General features: G+C 41.6%; 1 protein-coding gene across 1 annotated transcript in view; it reads right to left on the minus strand.

The window, feature by feature from the left end:
* The window catches only part of gcn1 (GCN1 activator of EIF2AK4), a 56,536-nt gene that overhangs the window by 11,744 nt on the left and 20,633 nt on the right, over positions 1-24,159 (minus strand). The window contains 38 exon segments of the mRNA XM_051951145.1: positions 583-693; positions 2,802-2,950; positions 3,290-3,386; positions 3,765-3,879; positions 4,568-4,761; positions 4,898-5,128; positions 6,154-6,267; positions 6,470-6,739; positions 11,337-11,480; positions 11,574-11,666; positions 11,755-11,916; positions 14,094-14,221; positions 14,224-14,256; positions 14,397-14,514; positions 14,516-14,554; positions 14,556-14,623; positions 14,755-14,873; positions 14,964-15,046; positions 15,048-15,107; positions 15,614-15,654; positions 15,657-15,728; positions 15,731-15,808; positions 15,896-15,923; positions 15,925-16,034; positions 16,162-16,183; positions 16,272-16,361; positions 16,363-16,493; positions 18,702-18,745; positions 18,747-18,879; positions 19,199-19,249; positions 19,252-19,312; positions 19,564-19,685; positions 19,837-19,857; positions 19,860-20,082; positions 20,276-20,470; positions 20,565-20,730; positions 21,220-21,290; positions 21,382-21,571. Of these exon segments, the coding sequence (XP_051807105.1) occupies positions 583-693; positions 2,802-2,950; positions 3,290-3,386; positions 3,765-3,879; positions 4,568-4,761; positions 4,898-5,128; positions 6,154-6,267; positions 6,470-6,739; positions 11,337-11,480; positions 11,574-11,666; positions 11,755-11,916; positions 14,094-14,221; positions 14,224-14,256; positions 14,397-14,514; positions 14,516-14,554; positions 14,556-14,623; positions 14,755-14,873; positions 14,964-15,046; positions 15,048-15,107; positions 15,614-15,654; positions 15,657-15,728; positions 15,731-15,808; positions 15,896-15,923; positions 15,925-16,034; positions 16,162-16,183; positions 16,272-16,361; positions 16,363-16,493; positions 18,702-18,745; positions 18,747-18,879; positions 19,199-19,249; positions 19,252-19,312; positions 19,564-19,685; positions 19,837-19,857; positions 19,860-20,082; positions 20,276-20,470; positions 20,565-20,730; positions 21,220-21,290; positions 21,382-21,571 (4,177 nt within the window).

Genomic DNA, 24,159 nt, shown 5'->3' on the forward strand with positions numbered 1-24,159 from the left:
CCTACTCACTGAGGTTCTATTAGGGGTCAGCCAATATTGTTTTTCAGGGTCAATACAGATTAATAATAGTAAAAGAGAGTTGATTAAATGTTTTTTTTTGTTATTGTCAAACTTTCTGGACTACTGACCTTGAATTAAAAAAAATCTGATAATGACCTTTGAATAATACATTTGAGAATCTCTGATGTACTATATTCACTGGCTAGACAGTTACTTTGTCTTTCTGCCCTTTTGTGCTGGATACATAACTAATACCTTCATCAGAAGACAAGACTAATGAGAGCTGTGAATGAAACTGTGCTATAAAGCCAAGACAAGCTGCAAGACACTAAAACATTCCACAGAGTTAAATGCATTTGAGGATTCATTCTTACAAGCAACTCTTACACAATTACAAGAGTAAATGAATGAATTTTGACTCCTCTGCAAAATCCAAAGTATGTAAAAATCTAAATCATGTTCCAGACACTATGATGTGCAAAATCAGATGCAATGAATGCTGAGAATCTTTTTAGTGACTTATTGACACCCACTTCCAAAGATGTACAAATACATTCAATGAAACAGAATGTCGTAGTTTACCTTAACAAAATGTGTGATGATGCGTTGGGAAACACTACTGCCTCCCTCTGTTTTGAACTGATGCCTCATCAGGAATCCCATACCTCTGATCCCACTGGTAGCAATGGGAATCTGAAAGAGGAACAGAATCAGAATTTGTACTGACACAGTGGAGGACAGCAGGAATCAACAGACAACACAAGAGAACAGCGGAAAACATGGGACTGAAGTCTACAGTATATATGCTACATACATATGTACATCATAAACATTGGACAAAACACACAGATTAGTTTCATTTTTAATTAGTGTTGATTTTTAGGCTACACCCACACTGGCAGATGATTTTCAAACTTTTTGAAATGTTAATAATTAGTGTAGTTCGCTGTTTAACCCTTTAAGCTTCAGTCAATTCCAGCCGTTTTCAGTACAAAAAAATCGCTAATATTCTATTTTTAAATAAAAAAATTACGAAAAATACAGGGAATATTGGACGGGCATCGCGAGGTGCATTTCCTTGAAAATGACCGATTCGGGGATTTTATACCGACTTCAGGACATGTTTTGGATAAAATAGTTTACTGGCTTGTGTCATCTGGATGTAAAAGGTTGGATTATGGCTGTTTTTTGTGGAATCTTTTTTTTTGTGTGAAATAATAAACCCGGAAATGTGAGTCGCGCTGTGTGCGTTGAAGCCGTGTATAGAGAACGGATGGATGAATATTCGTTTTTGTCGGACAAATGTGTTTTTCTCACCCGCTGTGGTAATCGCATCTGAAAGTGGTTTATACCGGCGGATTCATGAGAATCTAAGCTTTCCATCGGCGTATAGTGTTTGTATAATCGTGTTTGCAGCCGTCGGACATTCTTGAAATTCCTATGCAAATTAGTAGGTGTACTGCCGGCGGTACACTGAAGCTTAAGGGGCTAAACAAGGTTGTTTATCTATTCATCCATCCATCCATTCTCTATACACCCCTTTATCCTCACTTGGGTCGCGAGGGGTGCTGGAGCCTATCTCAGCTGACTTGGGCGAAGGAAGGGGGCACCCTGGACAGGTCGCCAGTCTGTCACAGGGCTACATATACAGACAAACAATCACACTCACATTCACACCTACGGGCAATTTAGAATAATCAATTAACCTCAGCATATTTTTGGATTGTGGGAAGAAGCTGGAGTACCCGGAGAAAACCCACGCATGCACAGGGAGAACATGCAAACTCCATGCAGAAAGATCCCAGGCCCAGGCCGGGATTTGAACCAGGGATCTTCTTGCTGCAAGGTGAAAGTGCAAAGTGCTAACCGCTACCCCACTGTGCAGCCCAGTTTTTTTATTTAGTATGTCAAAAATAATCTCTGTCAATCAAGTTGGCCTGTCCGCACATATCTCATGAAGTAGAACCTTTACTGAAATTCACACAGGATGTCTTTGTTGTGTTCTGGAAAAGAGTAAGGTGATATGGGTATGACAAATCAGTGAAGGACAAGTAGCGACTAAATCAAAAACTGAACACAGGTGTCTGCATTTTTTTAAGCAAAAGCTTCATTTTAGCCTGTTCAGACAAAAATGCAATTCCAAACATAGTCATGGTGTTCCCCAAAGTTTTAAAGATCCGAAAACATCCGAGTGGCCTGAATGGTTGGTGTAAGCATATTGAAAGGTATGAGTTTTGAAAAGAAGGACCGCATTAGTAAGGGCATAGCCTTAGACAGATTATTAGGAGAAGGATAATGGTGAACAGCATCTGCTGCACTTTTTTTGGCCACAATGGTGTCTGCAGAGTAAATACAAAGGCAACAGTCTGCTATTTTAGCTTTGCCTATTGACTAAACAGGGAAAAACAGCCAGTCTGCCAATGTCCAAAGGCAAAAAAAATCTGCTTACCAGAACTTTTAAAGCTCACACATTATTATGTTTGTTTAATTGTAAAAATAAATAAATAAATAAATCTATATATATATATATATAAATAATATATATATATATATATATATATATATATATATATATATATATATATACACACACACTGTGGTTTAACAGTGTCTTGAACTATTTCATGGCCAGGAGTTGTGACTTCCTGAAGGGTTAATCTTGCTATGATGGTGCCGTGCAACCAGCAGAAACTCCAGGAAGTCAACACAACTCCCCATAAACGCATGACACATTTCCCAAAATGTCAAACTATTCCTTTAAAAGCAAGTTTTAATGTGTCATGAAGACACTTTCTGCTCACCCTGTCAGCAGTGGCGTTGGCCAAAATTGTCTCTGCCACAGTGTCACAGTAGTCCTTCCCACACAGCTTCTCAGGAGCTGATTTGACAGCTATGGCCAGAGCCAAACTACGACCATGACGCACCATCCAGTCCACACCAGACACGTCGGCTAAAGGCAGGTAGAAAATTCATTAGCTCACTGTCACTGATGCACAAAGAGCAGCAGACAATGAAAAACATATCACTGACAGGAAAAGAGATGCTTTCACCACGCTAAGCTACTCAAATATATCATGTGAAGTGTGCTTACAAAATGTTTAGAAAATGGACATGGAAAATAAGGTTTATGCTTAAACTAACACTTTATAGAATTAGTGTGTAGTCAGGTCATTTGCTGCAATAAAGTAGCAATTAAGCCTACTAATGACATTAAAACTTATAAGGCAACAATACACACACATAATTGGCTGAACTCAGAAAAGTGACAACTTTCTAGGTAACTACTAACCCAAGACATGCTGAAGTAACACACTCTTCAGCTCCTCCTCTGACAGGAAGGCACACAGCTCACCAACACAGCCAGCGGAGGCCATACGGGTTGCATCCTGCATGCACACACACACAAACACAGACAGACAGACAGACAGACAGACAGACACACACACACACACACACACACAGCGACAGGTTTTGTGTCATTTATTCTCAAACTGACAGGGAGGCTCAAAACCATCTTTTCAGAAAACCACATCCTCTGCCTGACTTCCGTTTTTTTCTACTGTGATCACAAAGGAAACTACACTTCTCAACAACTCTCTGTGACATCTTCAAATGGCAATAAATGTATGCTGTATTTCCGTGGTAAATATTTAATATATTCACTTGCAACCGCAGACCCTGTGGGATGGGAAAATTGGTGCAATTCTCAAGACATAAAAGAAGATTTTTCAGCTCTACTTGATGCTGCAAGCCATCTGTTGTACCTCATCATGTCCCAGCATGCCTAGTAATGTGGTGGTGATGTTTTTGCGAATGGCTGGGTCCACCTTTGATCCGGCCCCCTGAATGACAAACCTCAAGGCTTGGAGCATAGTCTCCCTGAAAACACAATCGTAAGAATGACAACCAGTCACCCTAAAAACACTTTTCATGGATTTGAAGAAAAAAAATCTTAATCTTATGGTAGATTTTTGAGACCAAAATTCATTTTTATTTTTGACTGTTAAAAAAAGATCAACAAATGAAACACTTTTTGGGGTCAATTATCTCCCCCAAACAAAACCTTGCAGAACTGACAGGTAACAATCAAAGACTGAATTTGTCAGTGCTCTCTGCTGGACACCTTAAGTAATGGAGATACTATTTTAAATAACCCAAAACATATTTATCATCTGTTTGCCTGTTTTTGCTTCTGGACTTTTTTACGTACTTAATTCAAATTTCCATTTAACATTATGCAGTTCATATTTGTATCCTTTTTTTGTCTTTGTGAGTGGGAAAATTAGCTGACTTCATACTTAAATCCTGCAGACCACTGGCTGACACCTTTTTGTTACTTTTGACATTTAAAACAAAGTAATGCCCGATACTGTAATTTTAAGCTGAACAGACAATAATTTGCCTTGTCAACTACTGGGTCCTGTGTCTAACTGTGGATATATAATGATAGTGCTATCACTCTCCCACTCTCAAACAGAGAACGCATATTGAATCCCATTTTGAATTGCCATTTGGGATGATTGCTGTTGCTTATTTCATACTGAATTGTAATGGATTGAGTGCATACCTGACTCCAGAGTCCTCGGCATTGCGAATCGCTGACAGTTGCTCGGTGAAGAGTGGGTCGACCTTGGTGTGGATGGAAACCAGCTGACCCAGAGCCTCAGCGGCCCTTAGCCTCACTGCACGGCTCGAATCCTGCAGGGCCTTCAGGAAGGTGGTCTGCAGCTGTGGCAGGAAGGGCTTCAGAGCGATGCCCACCTGGAGGAGTACAGTCCAGAGTTTAGAGCCACACAACATGACATGGCCTCCCACCTGCCACTTTGATCATTTGTGGAGAGAAATGATGGTGTGTTTGACAATTCAGATGTTCCATTAGAAATGTGCAGCTACAGACCTTTGCCAGCAGCAGGGTGAGAGTCTCCAGCAAGGCGGTTTTCACTGTCCATGCAAAACGGTCTCCCAAGATACGAATAAGAGGTCCGGTAATGTTGACAACAGACGGTCGGAGAGCCTCAGGAGAGGTCAGTTTAATGACACCACCTAATGCTTTAGCTGCCTCTTCTTTCTGCTCAGGGCTGCCAGTGAGGACACCTTCTCTCAGGACCGGCAGGATACATGTTACACCCTATACAAACAGAAAAGAACATAAAATGATGAATAGGGCTGCAACAAATTGGTATTTCCATTACTGTAACATGCTAACGTATGTACACTGATACTGGCGTAAAAATGCCCGCTATGAATTCACAGGGCCCAAGGTGACATATTCAAATTAAACAGTCAAAAACCTAAACATATTACATTTACAGTGACATGCACCAGACAGCAGCAAGACATCCACACATTTATGAAGGTGGATCTACAAATGACTAGTAATTGATTGATTATAAAAAAAAAAACTGCTGCTGATTAAGTGTGTTACTAAACAGTACTTTGTCAAGGCCCTGGGAATCCTCCGTTTTGACTGAATGTGGGGTAACATTAGTTAATGCATTTAAACAAAAGACATTAGCGACGGAGATGTGCTGGACATTCAATTCAGTTGAATATAGAAAGATGTAGGAGAGGACTGTTGCTGGCATTCTTTGCCTCTGCATCATTCATTACAGTTATGGAACATGCCTGTCATCAGATATCAGCAAAGCTGTAGTAGAGCTCATGTCGAGGCCTTTCAACAAACAAATTCAAAGGCCTAGGCATGATTATTTACTACTGAACTATGGTTTCCTAAAATGTGAACACAACTACAGTTAGAAGAATAAGAAGAATGTCTTTATTGTCATTATACAGAGTACAACGAAATTGCTATCACATACTGATGGGGGAAGCTGCCATGCAAGGCGCTAACCACGACTCATCAGGTTCGGGTTCGGTGTCTTGCACAGGGACACCTCGACATGAGCTCTCCAGGCCAAGGATCGAACTGGCGACCCTCTGGTTGCAAGACGGCCACTCTACCCATTGAGCCATGCCACCCAAACTGTTACATACTGTATGTATTCTTTTCACGGTATTGTCAAAGTAAAATTGTAGTTATTTGACTCAGGAGCTCAAAAAGAGAAAGGGATGTCAAAGATCAAAATACTAGAAAGAGTTCACCATCCTGCAGTAGGGTTACAGTGTTTATCCTGTCAGAAGCTGCCTTCTTACCTTCTTGGGAAGACAAAAGCCAGGCAGATGCTGACCCTTCACGTCTGCAGCTGCTGATTTAATGTCTCGATGCAGATCATCGATTAGAGCCAGCTGGCTGCTCGCATCCAGCTTCTACAGAAGAGATTAAAACAATACTGACTTCATAATTATCCTTCAGTAAAGAAAGAAAGAAAACAATCATTTAATGTCCTAAATTATACCCTTATTTTGCACCATATCTTGTATTTATGAACAATGAAACAATGGTATCTTTACAGTAAAGATACAATCAAGACAAATTTGTGTAGAGTTGCTAATTTTAATGTCAACACACCTTGGTAATGGAGTTGATTGTGTCCCAGCTTTGTGACAGCACCTCTGGGTTGGAGTCATTAAGAAGGCGAATGAGGCCTGACAACAAGGTGCGTGTGTGGGCGCTGTAGTCCAGGCGGGTGCGAGCAAAATAGGCGTTGAGAATGGTAGCAGCAGCCTGTCTGAGGCCAGGGTCGGCTCCTCGTGTGGCCTCCAGCAGGTCCTCTATGATGATCCGCTGGCCCACTTCATCCTCCACAGAAAGGATCACTGTCTGACAGCTGCACAACTCCTGAAGTGAAGGTAACACAGTATCTCAATAACATCATGAAAACACAACAGCAGTACATAGAGAGGAGATGAATAAAAACAGACCTCATGATGACTATTAAAAAGGCAAAAAAAAGAATCTTTAGCCATGCTTTTAAGATATTAACAGGAAGCAGACCGTCTCATACTGAGTGGGAAACTATTCCATAGTTTAGGGCCAACAAGGAGCAGGATTGAGGAACAGTGACTAGCCAGCAGATGGGAAAACAGATAATTCAGTACCAAACTGATGCCACAATTCTGAAAATGTGATGATACTTGTTTTTCTGCTGTCAGTAATAGACAATAACAACAATATGATGAAAGAGGCAGCAGGTGCAACAGTAAGTCTTCAGTAACAATTACTGATTCAGATGATCAAGGGCACATTACAGAGAACAAAAAAATAAAGTCTGGAGGACGGTATTCTTTCATCTATGTAATATCATAAAACTCAGAAACATTCTGTCCTAGAGTGATGCTGAGAAACTAGTCCATGCATTTGTAACTTCTTGGGTGGACTATTATAATTCTAATTATCAGGATGTCCCGATAATTCTCTTAAAAAGCTCCAGCTGATGTAAAATGCTGCAGCCAGAGTTCTGACAGGAACCACTAACTGAAATGACATTTTTCCTGTATTAGCTTCTCTTTATTGGCTTCCTGTAAAATCCAGGATAGAATTTAAAATCGTGCTTCTCACATGTGAAACTCTTGACAACCAAGCTCCGTCTTATCTTAAAGGCCTTATTGTAGCATATCATCCTAACAGAGCATTTGCTCTCAGACTGCAGGTTTACTTGTGTTTCCAGAAGCAGAACGGGAGGCAGAGCCATTCAGTTATCAGCTCCCCTGTTGTGGAATCAAGTCCCAGTTTGGATTCAGGAGGCACACACCTTCTCTTCTTTTAAGATTAGGCTTATAACTTTCTTACTGGATAAAGCTTGTAGTGAGGGCTGTTCAGGATCCAATAAGGTGTTTCATAGTTATGGTGCTATAGGTTTAGACTGCTGGGGGATTCCCATGAGGCACTGGGCTCCTCTCCTCTCCTCTCCTTCTATATAGTTATGTACATAGATATATACAAACGCTAGATGGCTCATGAGCGCTGTCAGCCTATGGGGAGCGACGTCGCCACATGGCGGCCATCTTGGGACAGGGCTGCTCGATCACTCATAACATTAAAGTCAATGGAGCATGGATTTTAAAATCACTGGAGATTGCTCAATTTTCAACCGATTTTAGAACAGCTTGGTTTGTTATAAACGTCAGAGATGTACTTCTTTTACTGCTTACATAACAATAATTAAAACCATTGAATTCATATAATAATGAACACAGATATAATCTTTTTTCAGCATAAATTGATGTAAATGTGATTTTATTATTTAGCATTGCACTTCTTTATTACTATCAGCTTTCTAATGCACAGATAAAAACAAAGCTCAACCAAAATCAATGCACAACAAACAGAGATGTTGTCTTTTCTTTTCATGAACCTGGTGCCTACATTACCCACAATGCATTTCGGCTGCAGGCTAACTAATCCAGGCATAGATGTATACAAACAATAAGTCTAAGGTCTCAATCAGAGTCCCTTAACAAGCAAATAAATACAACCACAACCACAAAGAATGTAATTTCACCTAAAGATTAGGTTCTCAAAAAATGTTGGTCTCAGGAAAACCTAATAATTGAAAATCAGATTGTGAGTAACACCATCTTCAATGTGAGTAGCCAGGCAGAAAAGACACACAACTATGCCGCATTTTTCAAAACGAAAAGCTGCGATTTCGGAATTGAGCCTGAATCATAGCCACGTTAATAAGGCTTGTAATAAACTAAATCGTTTGTAAATCAATCAAGAATTGAGCGAGTTATGAATGTTAAAGTGAGGAAATCATCCACCTTACCATTGACTACAGTACAGTGCGCCAGAGCAGTCCCCTGTCCTAAGATGGCCGCCAAGTGACGACGCCGCCGACTCCGTCTTGAGACATCTAGCGTTTGTATATATCTATGGTTATGTATCATCATTACATATGACTAAGTTTGATTATCAATGAAGGGAGATCATCCATTCATCCATCCATTTTCTTCCGCTTATCCAGGGCCGGGTCTCGGAGGCAGTAGGCAAAGCAGGTCATTCCAGACGTTCCTCCCCCCAGCAACGCTTTCCAGCTCATCTTGGGGGATCCCAAGGCGTTCCCATGCCAGACGAGATATATCCCTCCAGCGAGTTCTGGGTCTACCCCAGGGTGACCTCCCAGGTGGACGTGTTCAGAAAATCTCCAAAGGAAGTCTCCCTGGAGGCATCCGAATCAAATGTCCAAACCACCTCAACTGGCATCTTTCGACATGAAGGAGCAGCGGCTCTACTCCGAGCTCCTTCCGGAAGTCTGAGCTTCTCACCCTATCTCAAAGGCTGAGCCCAGCCACCCTACAGAGGAAGCTCATTTCGGACGCTTGGATCCGCGATCTTGTTCTTTCGGTCACTACCCAGAGCTTATGACCATAGGTGAGGGTTGGAACGTAGATGGACTGGTAAAATGACAGCTTCGTCTTGCGGCTCAGCTCCCTCTTCACCACGATGGTTCGGTACAACCCTCGCATTACTGCTGATGCTGCACCAATCCGACTGTCCATCTCTTGTTCCATTCCCCATCACTCGTGTACAAGATCCCGAGATACTTTTGCAGAACCAGATCCGAAAGGAAACATATATAGGAAAAATTAAACATGACCTAATATACAGTGCCTTGTGAAAGTATTCGGCCCCCTTGAACTTTTCAACCTTTCGCCACATTTCAGGCTTCAAACATAAAGATATAAATTTTAATTTTTTGTCAAGAATCAACAACAATTGGGACACAATCGTGAAGTGGAATGAAATTTATTGGATATTTTAAACTTCTTTAACAAATAAAAACCTGAAAAGTGGGGCGTGCAATATTATTCGGCCCCCTTGCATTAATACTTTGTAGCGCCACCTTTTGCTGCAATTACAGCTGCAAGTCGCTTGGGGTATGTCTCTATCAGTTTTGCACATGGAGAAACTGAAATTCTTGCCCATTCTTCCTTGCAAAACAGCTGGAGCTCAGTGAGGTTGGATGGAGAGCGTTTGTGAACAGCAGTCTTCAGCTCTGCCCACAGATTCTCGATTGGATTCAGGTCTGGACTTTGACTTGGCCATTCTAACACCTGGATACGTTTATTGGTGAACCATTCCATTGTAGATTTGGCTTTATGTTTTGGATCATTGTCCTGTTGGAAGATAAATCTCCGTCCCAGTCTCAGGTCTTTTGCAGACTCCAACAGGTTTTCTTCCAGAATGGTCCTGTATTTGGCTCCATTCATCTTCCCATCAATTTTAACCATCTTCCCTGTCCCTGCTGAAGAAAAGCAGGCCCAAACCATGAGGCTGCCACCACCATGTTTGACAGTGGGGATGGTGTGTTCAGGGTGATGAGCTGTGTTGCTTTTACGCCAAACATATCGTTTTGCATTGTGGCCAAAAAGTTCCATTTGGTTTCATCTGACCAGAGCACCTTCTTCCACATGTTTGGTGTGTCTCCCAGGTGGCTTGTGGCAAACTTTAAACGAGACTTTTTATGGATATCTTTGAGAAATGGCTTTCTTCTTGCCACTCTTCCATAAAGGCCAGATTTGTGCAGTGTACAACTGATTGTTGTCCTATGGACAGACTCTCCCACCTCAGCTGTAGATCTCTGCAGTTCATCCAGAGTGATCATGGGCCTCTTGGCTGCATCTCTGATCAGTCTTCTCCTTGTTCCAGGTGAAAGTTTACAGGGACGGCCGGGTCTTGGTAGATTTGCAGTGGTCTGATACTCCTTCCATTTCAATATGATTGCTTGCACAGTGCTCCTTGAGATGTTTAAAGCTTGGGAAATCTTTTTGTATCCAAATCCGGCTTTAAACTTCACCACAACAGTATCTCGGACCTGCCTGGTGTGTTCCTTGGTCTTCATGATGCTCTCTGCACTTTAAACAGAACCCTGAGACTATCACAGAGCAGGTGCATTTATACGGAGACTTGATTACACACAGGTGGATTCTATTTATCATCATCAGTCATTTAGGACAACATTGGATCATTCAGAGATTCTCACTGAACTTCTGGAGTGAGTTTGCTCCACTGAAAGTAAAGGGGCCGAATAATATTGCACACCCCACTTTTAAGTTTTTTATTTGTTAAAAAAGTATAAAATATCCAATAAATTTCGTTCCACTTCACAACTGTGTCCCAATTGTTGTTGATTCTTGACAAAAAATTAAAATTTTATATCTTTATGTTTGAAGCCTGAAATGTGGCGAAAGGTTGAAAAGTTCAAGGGGGCCGAATACTTTCACAAGGCACTGTAGAACATTGCTATACACCACACCAGTATGGAAGGCAGCAAAGAGGTGCAAAAGAATTGTATGTTATTACCAAAATACAATCACGAGTCATTTGTTCAGCGTGCTAACAAAGGTCAATAGTTCTTTGTGAGCATGAGGAGAGAATAAAAACTTAAACCAACTGAAGCAGAGGTCATTACAGTTGTGAATGCTGGTTTTACCTGTGCCTCATCCTCTGCTCCCAGCTTTCCTTTAAGAGAGGACAGCAGGGCAGGCAGGATGACCCCTAGGTGGCGTGTCAGAGCGTCTCCAGCCACAGCAGAAAGGAAGGCCAACACCCGGGTGTTCACAGGAGAAGCAGTCAGCTGGTAGGGTCACAGTGGACATTTACTTTAGACACACAGTTAGACACAATGAAGATCTAAAAAAGACAGACACGACTAAAGTTGAAGTGTTACCTTTGGAACCAAGTAAGGTAGCACAGAGCGACTCTTCACTGCCATGACTTGCTTCAAACCATCCAAAGCAAACTCAGCTGTATCCTCATCATCCTGTAAAACACATTCAGTGTTACAGCCAAGATTGGAAATTTGAAGTCCAATCTGGATTTCATTCTACATTGTATCCTCATTCCCTCACCAGCTGTTTGAGCAGAGTTGGCAGGATGTCATCCAGGGCCTGGTGGCCGATTGTTGCATGGAGTTGCTCAAAGGTCTTGGCTGCAGCCTCTCGAACCTCCTCCAGAGGGTCACAGAGAGCCTTCCTCACTGTGGGGACCAGTGACTCAGAGAACACAAGCACCTACAATATAAATACAGCAGGCGTTGGCAAAGTTTCAAGTCTGTCACAATTCTCAGACTTCTGGCCTGATAAAGGTCTAATCACAAGGCCACGAGACTCATTACTTCTGACTTGTTATAAGAACGGAAAAATTGAATAGACATTTTGTACCTAAATTTAAACCTCAACACCCAATACTTTTACCCAATACTAAGATTTGAGATTTTGAAATTACAAGCTTGATGTAGAAGTTAGATATAGGGTAATCAACAAAGTAGCCAGAAGTTTTGTCTCACTTTAAAGGCAATGTGCGTAGCATTCAAATTCAAAACGTAAAGTAAGTAAAGTATGGGGGTATTATTGTAGCAAAACTATTTGTCAATACGAATCGAGAGTTGTCGGTCTGTATTTCAATCCATGTGTCCGAAGTGAGATTTGTCAATGTGTAAAAGAATTTGTCTATGTGAACTCAGATTTGTCAATGCGAACTGGAATCTTCAAAATTCGTCTGAAAATTTGTCCGTCTGTAAATCGCTTTTCAAATGTGTTAAAAAAAAAAAAATCTGCCAATCTGTATTAAAATTTGTACATGTAATAAAATTTGTCCATGCGTAAAAGGAGTTTGTCAATGCGTACAAAGACATTTGAAGTTGAAAAATGTATGTATCCGACTACACATCAGTAGAAAATACAGACAAATCACCAGTTACGAGTCGTTCGGTTTCACAATTGGCTGTTTTATTTCACGTGACTTTTGCTACACTTCTGCATGAGTGAGATTCGTATCTGAAAAATGTTTGGGTTTTAGCTCCCTGACCTCAGCCTCGTCCATGGTGGCTGCCTTCCGCTCTGCTGCCTGTACCTCGGCAGTTGCCATCGTCTGCAAGCCATCAGGCGACACTATGCCTCAGAGTCTTTGAGCGTTCGCGACATTGTTTGGCAGGGTGTCTTCATGAAAGAGTTTGCTCAGCGACTGTAAGTTGTTCACATGTACGTGCAGTATTATATTTTTAGAAGGTTCAGCAATAGCCTGCTTAAATATACAATCATCCTCCACAGCCCCGCACACAGTGTTACATATTAATGTTTTGGCAGTTTGTATATTTGAGCAGGCTACTGCTGAGCCTTCTAAAAATATAATACTGCAGGTACATGTGAACAACTTACATTTGCTGAGTTTATAGGTTGCTGAGCAAACTCTTTCATGAAGACTCTGCCAAACAATGTCGCAAACGCTCAAAGACTCTGAGGCACAGTGTCGCCTGATGGTTTGCAGACGACGGGAACTGCCGAGGTACAGGGCAGCAGAGCGGAAGGCAGCCACCATGGACGAGCCTGTGAGGCTGAGGTCAGGGAGCTAAAACCCAAACATTTTTCAGATACGAATCTCACTTATGGCAGCGTGCTAGTGTAGCAAAAGTCACGTGAAAATAAAACAGCCATTGTGAAACCGAACGAAATAAAAACAGCCAATTGTGAAACCGAACGACTCGTAACTGGTGATTTGTCTGTATTTTCTACTGATGTGTAGTCGGATGCATAAATTTTTCAACTTCGAATGAGTTTGTACACATTGACAACTCCCTTTTACGCATGGACAAATCTTATTATATGTACAAATTTTAATACAGATTGGCAGATTTTTTACACATTTGAAACCTATTTACAGACGGAACAAATTTTCAGACGAATTTTGAAGATTCCGTTCGCATTGAAAAATCTCAGTTCACATAGACAAATCTTTTACACATTGACAAATCTCACTTCGGACACACGGATTGAAATACAGACAGACAACTCTCGATTGCATTGACAAATAGTTTGCTACATAATACCCCCATAGTAAGGTTAAAATATAAGATTTCTTTAAATGACCTGAAAACTGGAAAAATTCTGTTCTATTAAAAAAATAATAAAAAACCTGAGATACGGCTTAAGTTAGTCTATCAGCTGCACTTACTGAGAGGTTTAAACTAATGTGCAGATCTCCAAAACACACAAATTATTCTTAATTACATGATTGCAGATTTGAATTGTGTAAGCATTAGGCTTCTGCTTCTTAACAAAGAAAATAATTAAGTATTTACAGTATCTCCTCTTTAGTGGGAACTATTATCAATCTCATTCAGTCACACCTGTTATAATCACGAAGCCCAAAGTGACAAAAGCAAGGCCGTTTAAGCATCTGCATGACTCACTGCGTCTTTGCTGGTGGACTTCATGATCTCACTGAGGCCAATGCAGACACCCTGCCTTTCATCACTTTTATCAGAACGTAGTCCCTCCTCCAGGATGGGAATGATCTCAGGGAGAATCTTCTCTCCAACTTCCTCACCAGATCACCAGCGTCCGAGCAGCGATCTGAAACCATAACGGCATACAATCTCAATAATAAGGCTCTGAGTGGGTACTTTCACATTAACAGGACAAAACGAACATTGTTGCTGCAATCCAGGGATCATAAAAAGAAAGTGGGCTTACAAAGTGGAAAGAAGTAATACCGTTCTCTTGTCAGGGGCAAGGTAGAAGCCAGGAGCCCAGCAAGAGAGTGAAGAGGGTTGGGAGGATCTCTCTCAGAGTTCTGGGAGTGTTGGACACCACAATCTTCCAGACGTGGAGGGGAAGCCTGTCGAACCACCAGCTGAGTATCTGAACGGCCCCATATAGAGGCCTGAGAGGACTCGATTGCGACGCTCAGCACCCAGAGCAGAATAATAGCCTGTGAGGGGTGAAAGTCAAAGTTCAGCAACATATAAACACTTTTCAAAAGGCAAACCACAACAGTGTGGTATGCTTATGAAAATTAGAATACAGAAAATTAATTCAAAAATGATTTCTTGAAGAACAGAATTCGTTTATACTTATTGGATGCAGCAGTTCCAAATTGTCATCCTCTGAGGGCGGTCTCTGTGGTCATCTTTCCTGTCACTCCAGAGATATGAAACAGCAGATCTCCAAGCAGCTGTACAGAGCTGAACTGTAAATCAAGCAGCAATAATCCATAGTTAGCAATTTAAGAGTAGCAATTTTTATTCAATTGTAAACATAATTGTTGATGTCTATCTGACCTGATTCTCCACAGGTCATCAAACAGGCCTTGTTCCAGCTCAGGAAGCAGCAGTGCAATGGCAGTCTCTGCATACATGCTGATGAATTCTCTGTCCAGCTCGCAGTGCCGTGTCTCTCACATACTCATTCTCATCAGCCAGAGCCTGTACAGGAGAGAGAATCAAGGGCTACTGAGCTGCAGTGAAGTACACACAGTGAGGAGTTAACCCAACTTTCAGGTAAAGATGTGTTAAAAATTGCCTGTTGCACAACAAACAACAACATTTTGACATTTCAGGGGTGATCAGCATTAAAAAAAAAAAAAAAAACATTGACATGCTAATAATATTTAGCTATAGGCAGTAGTGGTTTTAACCAGTGCAGTGAGGCATGTGGAACACACACAAGAGATAATTTAATAACAATAATAATAATAATAATAATAATAATTGTCCATACAGCATAGGGAGAGAAAAACTCTTTGGTGTGGTCTTTCACATGGACCAGAGCAGCTATATATTACCACTACAGGAACGGGAAACTCCCAAAAAGCATAATAAGGACACTTGAAAATGCATGTCTATAATAGAGCTGCACTGGCTTACACAAGTCATGTTAAGACTGAAAGCTAACGGCAAAAAACAACACCACCATTGTGAAAAGCGAGTACCTTGAGAATGCAGGGGATGATGGGCCCAACATAGGGAGTAATTTATCTCCAAAGGTGAGAGGCAGGTAGATGAACATCATGATGTAGCCATCTCTGACGTGGGAAGGCATGTCCACTTGCTGGCAGTCTGGACTACATCTGGCATCAGCTTATCCAGCTTCTCTACTCCCAGTCCAGCCATCACCTCAGCCAGACCTGAAAAGACCAAACAGAAATCATCAGCGGGTAAGTTGTTGGATGATATTAAGCACAAGTTAGACAGGACAAGTGGACAGGACAGACCTTGTGCAGCTCCAGAGCGGTCCACAGAAACTCTGCTCAGAAGCCAGTGTCTCCATGAGCCATGGCAGCAGGTCATCAAAGCAGGATTCACCCATCCCCTTCACCATGGCACCCAGAGCTTGGCTGAGACTGTACGTACCTGGAGAGGGGAAGGAGGATGTGCAGCTTCAGCTTTTAACACACATATACTACTTGCGGCACTGTTTATCACCAATAACACACCTCAGGCATGGGTCAATAGGGAGGCCTTCAGTCCAGGAAAACACTTGGCAGGTAGGGTGATAGATCCTGTTATAATAAAACAAAAAAACATTTTAAAAAAAGGGAAGTCTTTGTATACACTGGTTAGAAGGATACTTGGTTAGGCTCTCATTACCTTCTGGTCAGTAAGGGAGTACATGTTGCCAATGATTTGAGCGGCCATCTTGCGAGTGTCAGTGGAGCGGTCTTGGAAGGCCCTCTGAACAGATGGGCATGATAAGGGCCAGGGAGGGAGCGTCGATGAAGTGTACAAATTTGGTGTCCAGCAACGTCTGCAGGCACGTCTGGGTCTTCCTGGAAGGATCAGTTGAGGGCGTCCAACAGGATGGGGTGATGGCTGAGTGAAGACCAAAGACAGTTGTTAAAATACAAGTGCATTCATCTAAACATCTGCAGAATTTTTCTCAAATGAACGCTGATTTAATAAAGATGGGATTTTTTATGCTTTCCATTATAAAGTGCAGCCAATCACTTTAAAATTTGTAAGTACAACAAGAAAAATGACCAAGACAGGAAAAAACAAGCATTTTTTCTGGCTGAATATTTTAGTGTTAAAAAGAGTTCACCAATTTAGCAAACACAGATATGTGATTCTGGCATGAGATTCTGGTAAGCTAAACCAGTAGCAGCTCACCGAAAGCAGACATGAATAGTGGTAAAGTGGCCATCATGTGAGAACATCGATCAGACTTAGATTTGTAAAAATGGTAAAGTTCCTCTTTTTTTCTACAAATGAAAATATGAACATTGTAGATACAATTCTGTAAGAATGAAAAATACAGTGGGTACGGAAAGTATTCAGAACCCTTGAAATTTTTCACTCTGTGTCATTGCAGCCATTGCCAAATCAAAAAACTTCATTTTATTTCTCATTAATGTACACTCAGCACCTCATTTTGACAGAAAAAAACAGAAATGTAGAATTTTTTGCAAATTTATTAAAAAAGAAAAACTGAAATATCACATGGTCATAAGTATTGTGCTCAGTATTGAGTAGAAGCCCCTTTTCAGCTAGTACAGCCATGAGTCTTCTTGGGAGTGACGCAACAAGTTTTTCACTCCTGGATTTGGGGATCCTCTGCCATTCTTCCTTGCAGACCTCTCCAGTTCTGTCAGGTTTGGATGGTGAAACATTGGTGGACAGCCATTTTGAGGTCTCTCCAGAGATGCTCAATTGGGTTTAGGTCAGGGCTCTGGCTGGGCCAGTCAAGAACGGTCACAGAGTTGTTCTGAAGCCACTCCTTTGCTATTTCAGCTTGTGTGCTTAGGGTCATTGTCCTGTTGAAAGGTGAACCTTCGGCCCAGTCTGAGGTCCTGAGCACTTTGGAAGAGGTTTTCCTCCAGGATATCTCTGTACTTGTCCCGCATTCCTCCTTCCTTCAATTGCAACCATCGTCCTGTCCCTGCAGCTGAAATACCCCCACAACATGATACTCCCACCACCATGTTTCACTGTAGGGATTGTATTGGGCAGGTGTGAGCAGTGCCTGGTTTTCTAAACACATACGCTGTAGAATTAACACCAAAAAGTTCAATCTTGGTCTCATCAGACCAGAGAATCTTATTTCTCATAGTCTGGGAGTCCTTCATGTGTTTTTTGGCAAACTCTATGCGGGCTTCATGTGTCTTGCACTGGAGAAGGAGGGCTTCCGTCGGGGCCACTCTGCTCGCTGCAGCGATAGTTGACTTTGTGGAACTTTCTCCTATCTCCCGACTGCATCTCTGGAGCTCAGCCACAGTGATCTTTGGGTTCTTCTTTACCTCTCTCACCAAGGCTCTTTCCCGTCGTTGCTCAGTTTGGCTGGAACGGCCAGGTCTAGGAAGAGTTGTGGTCGTCCCAAACTTCTTCCATTTGAGGATTATGGAGGCCGCTGTGCTCTGAGGAAACCTTAGTGCTGCAGAAATTCTTTTGTAACCTTGGCCAGATCTGTGCCTGCCACAATTCTGTCTCTTGAGCTTCCTTGGGCAGTTCCTTCCACCTCATGATTCTCATTTGCTCTGACATGCACTGTGAGCTGTAAGGTCTTATATAGAAGGTGTGTGCCTTTCTTAATCAAGTCCAGTCAGTTTAATTAAACACAGCTGGACTCCAATAAAGAAGCAGAACCATCTTGAGGAGGATCAGAAGAAATGGACAGGCATGTGAGTAAATATGAATGTCGCTGCAAAGGGTCTGAATACTTATGACCATGTGATATTTCAGTTTTTCTTTTTAATAAATTTGCAAAAATTTCTACATTTCTGTTTTTTTTCTGTCAAGATGGGGTGCTGAGTGTACATTCATGAGAAATAAAAATGAAGTTTTTTGATTTTGGCAAATGGCTGCAATGACACAGAGTGAAAAATTTCAAGGGGTCTGAATACTTTCCGTACCCACTGTATGCATACGGTTTCAAAAAATAAAATAAAAATTAGAAATAAAACATATTAGCAATAAAACACATTTAGCATTGTTTTCAAACCCCCTTGAGTCTATATTAGATGACAGTTTATGTGCACCAAGCCTTCTGTGGGGGAAACTCTGCCCTATGACTGAGTCACTTACCCAAGATTTCAGGGTTGCGGATGACGGAGCCAATCTGCCGGAGGCCTGCTGGCGGCTTTCTGCACCTTCACATGTGAGTCAGTCAGTACCTCGGTAAGCTTCGGCACGATGCTGGGCAGACAGGAAGACAACTGCTTGGGTGCACAGTAAGCCATGGCACCCAACAACTCCACGGAGCCTGAAAGAAAGAGAGGGGGGAGTCACAAAGAAGCTATAGTATAATGGGACAAGTGCTTTGATCGTGATTGCCACCAATTCTGTAAATAAATGAAAAAATAACGAGTTCCACACAGCTCTAAATTCAAATCAAAACTATTCTTCAATCAGTGGGTAAGTAGAGCATATAATATTAAATAGTGCATATACTTGGGCATTATTTTCCTTAGCTTTCTAAACAATACCCCATATGCCAAAGAACTGGTATCACCAAATAATTTTTCATCCATCACCACATTCCAGAGCCGCCTGGGAAGCCTGTGCTTGAAGGTGTTCCTCACCTGCTTTAGTTCTCCAAGACTCCTCCTCCAGGGCCACTAGCAGAGAAGGAGGACAAGCTTCACTCCGTGGGCACTCAGGTTCCTCATAACAGCTTTGGCACAGTCATCTGCAGCCTGGTGTGAAGAGTAAGCAGGTACGGTAGTTAAACTTAACATGCGGATCCTACTCATTTTTACACAGAAATTCTAAATGCATGTTACACTATCTCAGCTGTGTTTTAATGTGCATAGAACAAATACTGGATTTTACAGAAAGGCCTTTAGCAAAACGCTACATTTCTTATAAAATGCATTTTCACCTCTAATGAAAGTGAGCTATTGGTACAGGAGAAGCAGTGGATGTGGAATATAAGCTGTCCACATACCTCTCTCACATATTGGTTTCCATCTCCAAAGCAGAGCAAAAGGTGTGGCAGTACATGGACAACGTATGGCTCAAACAGCTTCCCCAACATGTTACACAGCATCTCAAAGGCAAACAGTGCCCCTGCAATAGGAAAAACAACTGGTCAGCATCTTCACATTTTTGACCCCTCAAAAATGACTTCCTGTAGCTGAAATTGTGTGTGGCCTCTTGTAGGTCATGTAGCCTCACAAACACAGTATCTCCATTAACAGATAGATTATTCCTCACTGACCCTCCCTCCGTCTGAAGTTTTCTTGTCCTGGATGGCATCTGTTAGTGTGGTCATGATGTCCTGCTGTTTCAGTGCCAAGATTCCGAGACCTTTGACCAGTCCAGCCAGTCCATACGCTGCTCCCTTTCTCTCTGCATATTTGTCACTCTCCAGCAGCAGCTGCAGCAGGTTTCTTACAATCCCTGCAGCATCCTCCTTGATGGCAGGGACTAAAGGAGGCAAGCAGCTGGCCACAGACTCTTGGACCTATTTGGGAATGAAAGAGAACATAAAAAATTGTAGGACATTTTTGCCTTTCCAATCAAAGGTATGGGAGAATAGTAATGCAAATGTCAACAACATAGATCTGTACAAACAAGGTTAAAAAATAATTTACTCTATCAAACACTGAACACTCACAAGGTGACTACGTAGTGGGGAAGCAGGATGACTATCTTACCTGCTGTGAAGGTGTAGAGAGTGCAGTGATGAGCTTGGCCACGATGGGTTTGACCTTGGGGTCATTTTTGTCCAGATGTTTGGCTAAGGAGCCCATGAGAATAACCACACTCTGACGGACAGAGTCGTAGCTGGCATCCTGCGGTGCATTCTTCAGAAACTCCTCAAACACTGGCAGCAGGGAGCTGACATTGTCCTGACACAGAAGAGCAGAGGTACATAAGGCACAGGTGCAAGTTAAAAATGACAGCTTGCAAAAAAAAACAATCAAATAAAGAAGCGAGTAGTACCTTTCCATGTGTGTTGAGCGCTGAGAGGGCAGCATCCAGCATGCAACGCCGCACCTCAGTGTGGCGGTCATTCAGAGCATCAGGAACAAAGAAGAGGAAGAGAGGGGTGACCTGGGATTCATCCAGATACTGCGACAGCTTGTTCAGAGCCAGAGCAATGCCACACCTGATGAAAAAGTTCATTTCAATTCAATATTATTTATATAGCGCCACTTACAGGTCAGATTGTCTCAAGATGCTTTACAGAACCCATATGCCTGAGTTCAGTGCACAGGGAGAAACACACGTAGCCATATTTTATTTACAAATACTCAAAGTTGGTGGTATCTGGTATTTCCTGTTGCAATATTTCAAAACAAAATCAGACTTTAAAACAAGACATCAAATACATTGCCTAGACTGTGCAAATTGTATAACATAGCTGAAAATTACACATTTAAGTAGCAAGATACCTCTCTGAAAAACGCCTTCCAGGCTTTTGCTGTCACCAATGTTTCAGTTTTTCAACATCTTATGTCTTCTTGTTCAAACTAATCCTGATGTTATATAGTTAACTGTGCTGAGGCCTACAGAGTAACTTAAGAGACTCCTTTATGGCAGGTAAAATAAAAGAATGTGATGTAGTTAGAATTCTCTCAAACCAAATCCCTCTTACCTGGCCTCCCACTGGTCAGGTGGCGCTTCAGAGATAACTCGGCCCAGGGCATCCAGCACAGGAGGTGGCCTCTTTAGAAGAAAAAGCATTGCTTGGTTATGAAACTTACATTCATGAAGTAGTAGGAATCTATTTTAAACTGAGCACTGTACACAATCTTACATAAAGCTTCTGATGGTAGAGTTCAGTAAGCTGGCCAAGCACTGTGGCAGACTGGTCTCTGTACTGGGACACGGCACTTGACAGAGCGTCTGCTGCAGCTGAACGAATGGCCTCCTCGTGGTGAGTGACATCTCCAATCAACAGGGAGCAGAGTTCAGGGACCAACTCCAGACCCAGAGACTCCCAGAGCCTGAAGAGAAGGGCAAGACAAGACATCGGTTCATCTGCTGACATAATCAGGCATGTCATTGGGAAATTACCAAATAAGTGAATCCTTGGAAGCGAGGGAGCGGAGCGACCGAGCTGGGGGGAGGGTTTGGGCAAGAAACCTTTGAAATTTAAAGGCTGAAATGGTGCATTCTGGTGAACTCTGACACCTAGAATTCTTTAAACATGAAGGTTTAAAAAAATGTCTGTATGGGACCTTCTAGGCACCCCCCAAAAACAGCACAAAGTCATGTTAATGTGATGAAACCAAATATTTATACTGGATTCAAATTTGAATGAGCCACATGAAGTCATCACTATGTGTGCTTTCCGATCGACCGTGAGAGTGAGCCTCTTCTGTTGAGGAACTTGTGGGGCAATGCCACTGGGTTGTTGCAAGCATAGACATAATAAAGAGTAGACGCCGCATCAACCGCTACTGTCCATTGGGGCTGACGAGCGGTGGGGTCGCCATCTTGGTCCGGTAAGCCGCTCCACTCAGCGCTGTTTGACAGCGCATTTAATCCATCTTAACTCTGAATATTAAACTGATTTTCATGCGTTTTTATTTGTATTTTTGCTGCAAACATCATACATGTAGCTATGATACAGGACAAATGGTTCGGCGTATTTTAATATTCATAGCGGGAATAATAGATAATAATAATAATAGGTAATAGAATATTCTGATATTAAGCTCGACTGTAGACAGGTATTTTGCAAACACTGTAAACACACACACTAATATATGTTAGAGAAGCAGATAATGGCAGTAAAGTCAATTATTTTAATAATTTGAAGAGACAATATATGATTACGCTATATATACATATATAAACAAAATACTGACTAATGAACACATATTTCTATATAAAACAATATATATATATATATATATATTATCATTTTCTGATATATCTTTTTAAATATATATGTATGAATTATATTGATAGTTTATATATGATTTATATAATAATTTTCTCTGATATATTGATTATATTAATACTCCACATATGATTTATATATATTATGTTTTCTGATATATACACACGTGGACAAAATTGTTGGTACCCCTCAGTTAAAGAAGGAAAAACCCACAATTCTCACTGAAATCACTTGAAACTCACAAAAGTAACAAATAAAAATTTATTGAAAATTAAATAATCAAAATCAGCCATCACTTTTGAATTGTTGATTAACATAATTATTTAAAAAAACAAACTAATGAAATAGGGCTGGACAAAAATGATGGTACCCATAACTTAATATTTTGTTGCACAACCTTTTGAGGCAATCACTGCAATTAAACGATTTCTGTATTTGTCAATGAGCGTTCTGCAGCTGTCAACCGGTATTTTGGCCCACTCCTCATGAGCAAACAGCTCCAGTTGTCTCAGGTTTGATGGGTGTCTTCTCCAAATGGCATGTTTCAGCTCCTTCCACATATGTTCAATGGGATTCAGATCTGGGCTCATAGAAGGCCACTTTAGAATAGTCCAACGCTTTTCTCTCAGCCATTCTTGGATGTTTTTGGCTGTGTGTTTTGGATGGTTGTCCTGTTGGAAGACCCATGACCTGCGACTGAGACCAAGCTTTCTGACACTAGGCAGCACATTTCTCTCCAGAATGCCTTGATAGTCTTCAGATTTCATCGTACCTTGCACACTTTCAAGACACCCTGTGCCAGATGCAGCAAAGCAGCCCCAAAACATTACTGAGCCTCCTCCATGTTTCACCGTAGGGACAGTGTTCTTTTCTTCGTATGCTTGGTTTTTCAGTCTATGAACATAGAGTTGATGTGCCTTACCAAAAAGCTCCAGTTTGGTCTCATCTGTCCAAAGGACATTCTCCCAGAAGCTTTGTGGCTTGTCAACATGCATTTTTGCAAATTCCAGTCTGGCTTTTTTATGAGTTTTTTTCAGCAGTGGTGTCCTCCTTGGTCGTCTCCCATGAAGTCCACTTTGGCTCAAACAACGACGAATGGTGCGATCTGACACTGATGTACCTTGGCCTTGGAGTTCACCTTTAATTTCTTTGGAAGCTGCTCTGGGCTCTTTGGATACAATTCCAACGATCCGTCTCTTCAATTTGTCATCAATTTTCCTCTTGCGGCCACGTCCAGGGAGGTTGGCTACTGTCCCGTGGGTCTTGAACTTCTGAATAATATGAGCCACTGTTGTCACAGGAACTTCAAGCTGTTTAGAGATGGTCTTATAGCCTTTACCTTTAAGATGTTTGTCTATAATTGTTTTTCGGATGTCCTGGGACAATTCTCTCCTTCGCTTTCTGTTGTCCATGTTCAGTGTGGTACACACCTTTTCACCAAACAGCAGGGTGACTACTTGTCTCCCTTTAAATAGGCAGACTGACTGATTATGAGTTTGGAAACACCTGTGATGTCAACTAAATGACACACCTGAGTTAATCATGTCACTCTGGTCAAATAGTTTTCAATTTTTTATAGAGGTACCATCATTTTTGTCCAGGCCTGTTTCATTAGTTTGTTTTTTTAAATAATTATGTTAATCAACAATTCAAAAGTAATGGCTGTTTTTGATTATTTAATTTTCA

This window comes from Acanthochromis polyacanthus, chromosome 7 (genome assembly GCF_021347895.1).
Source record: "Acanthochromis polyacanthus isolate Apoly-LR-REF ecotype Palm Island chromosome 7, KAUST_Apoly_ChrSc, whole genome shotgun sequence".
Taxonomy (NCBI): Eukaryota; Metazoa; Chordata; class Actinopteri; family Pomacentridae; genus Acanthochromis; species Acanthochromis polyacanthus.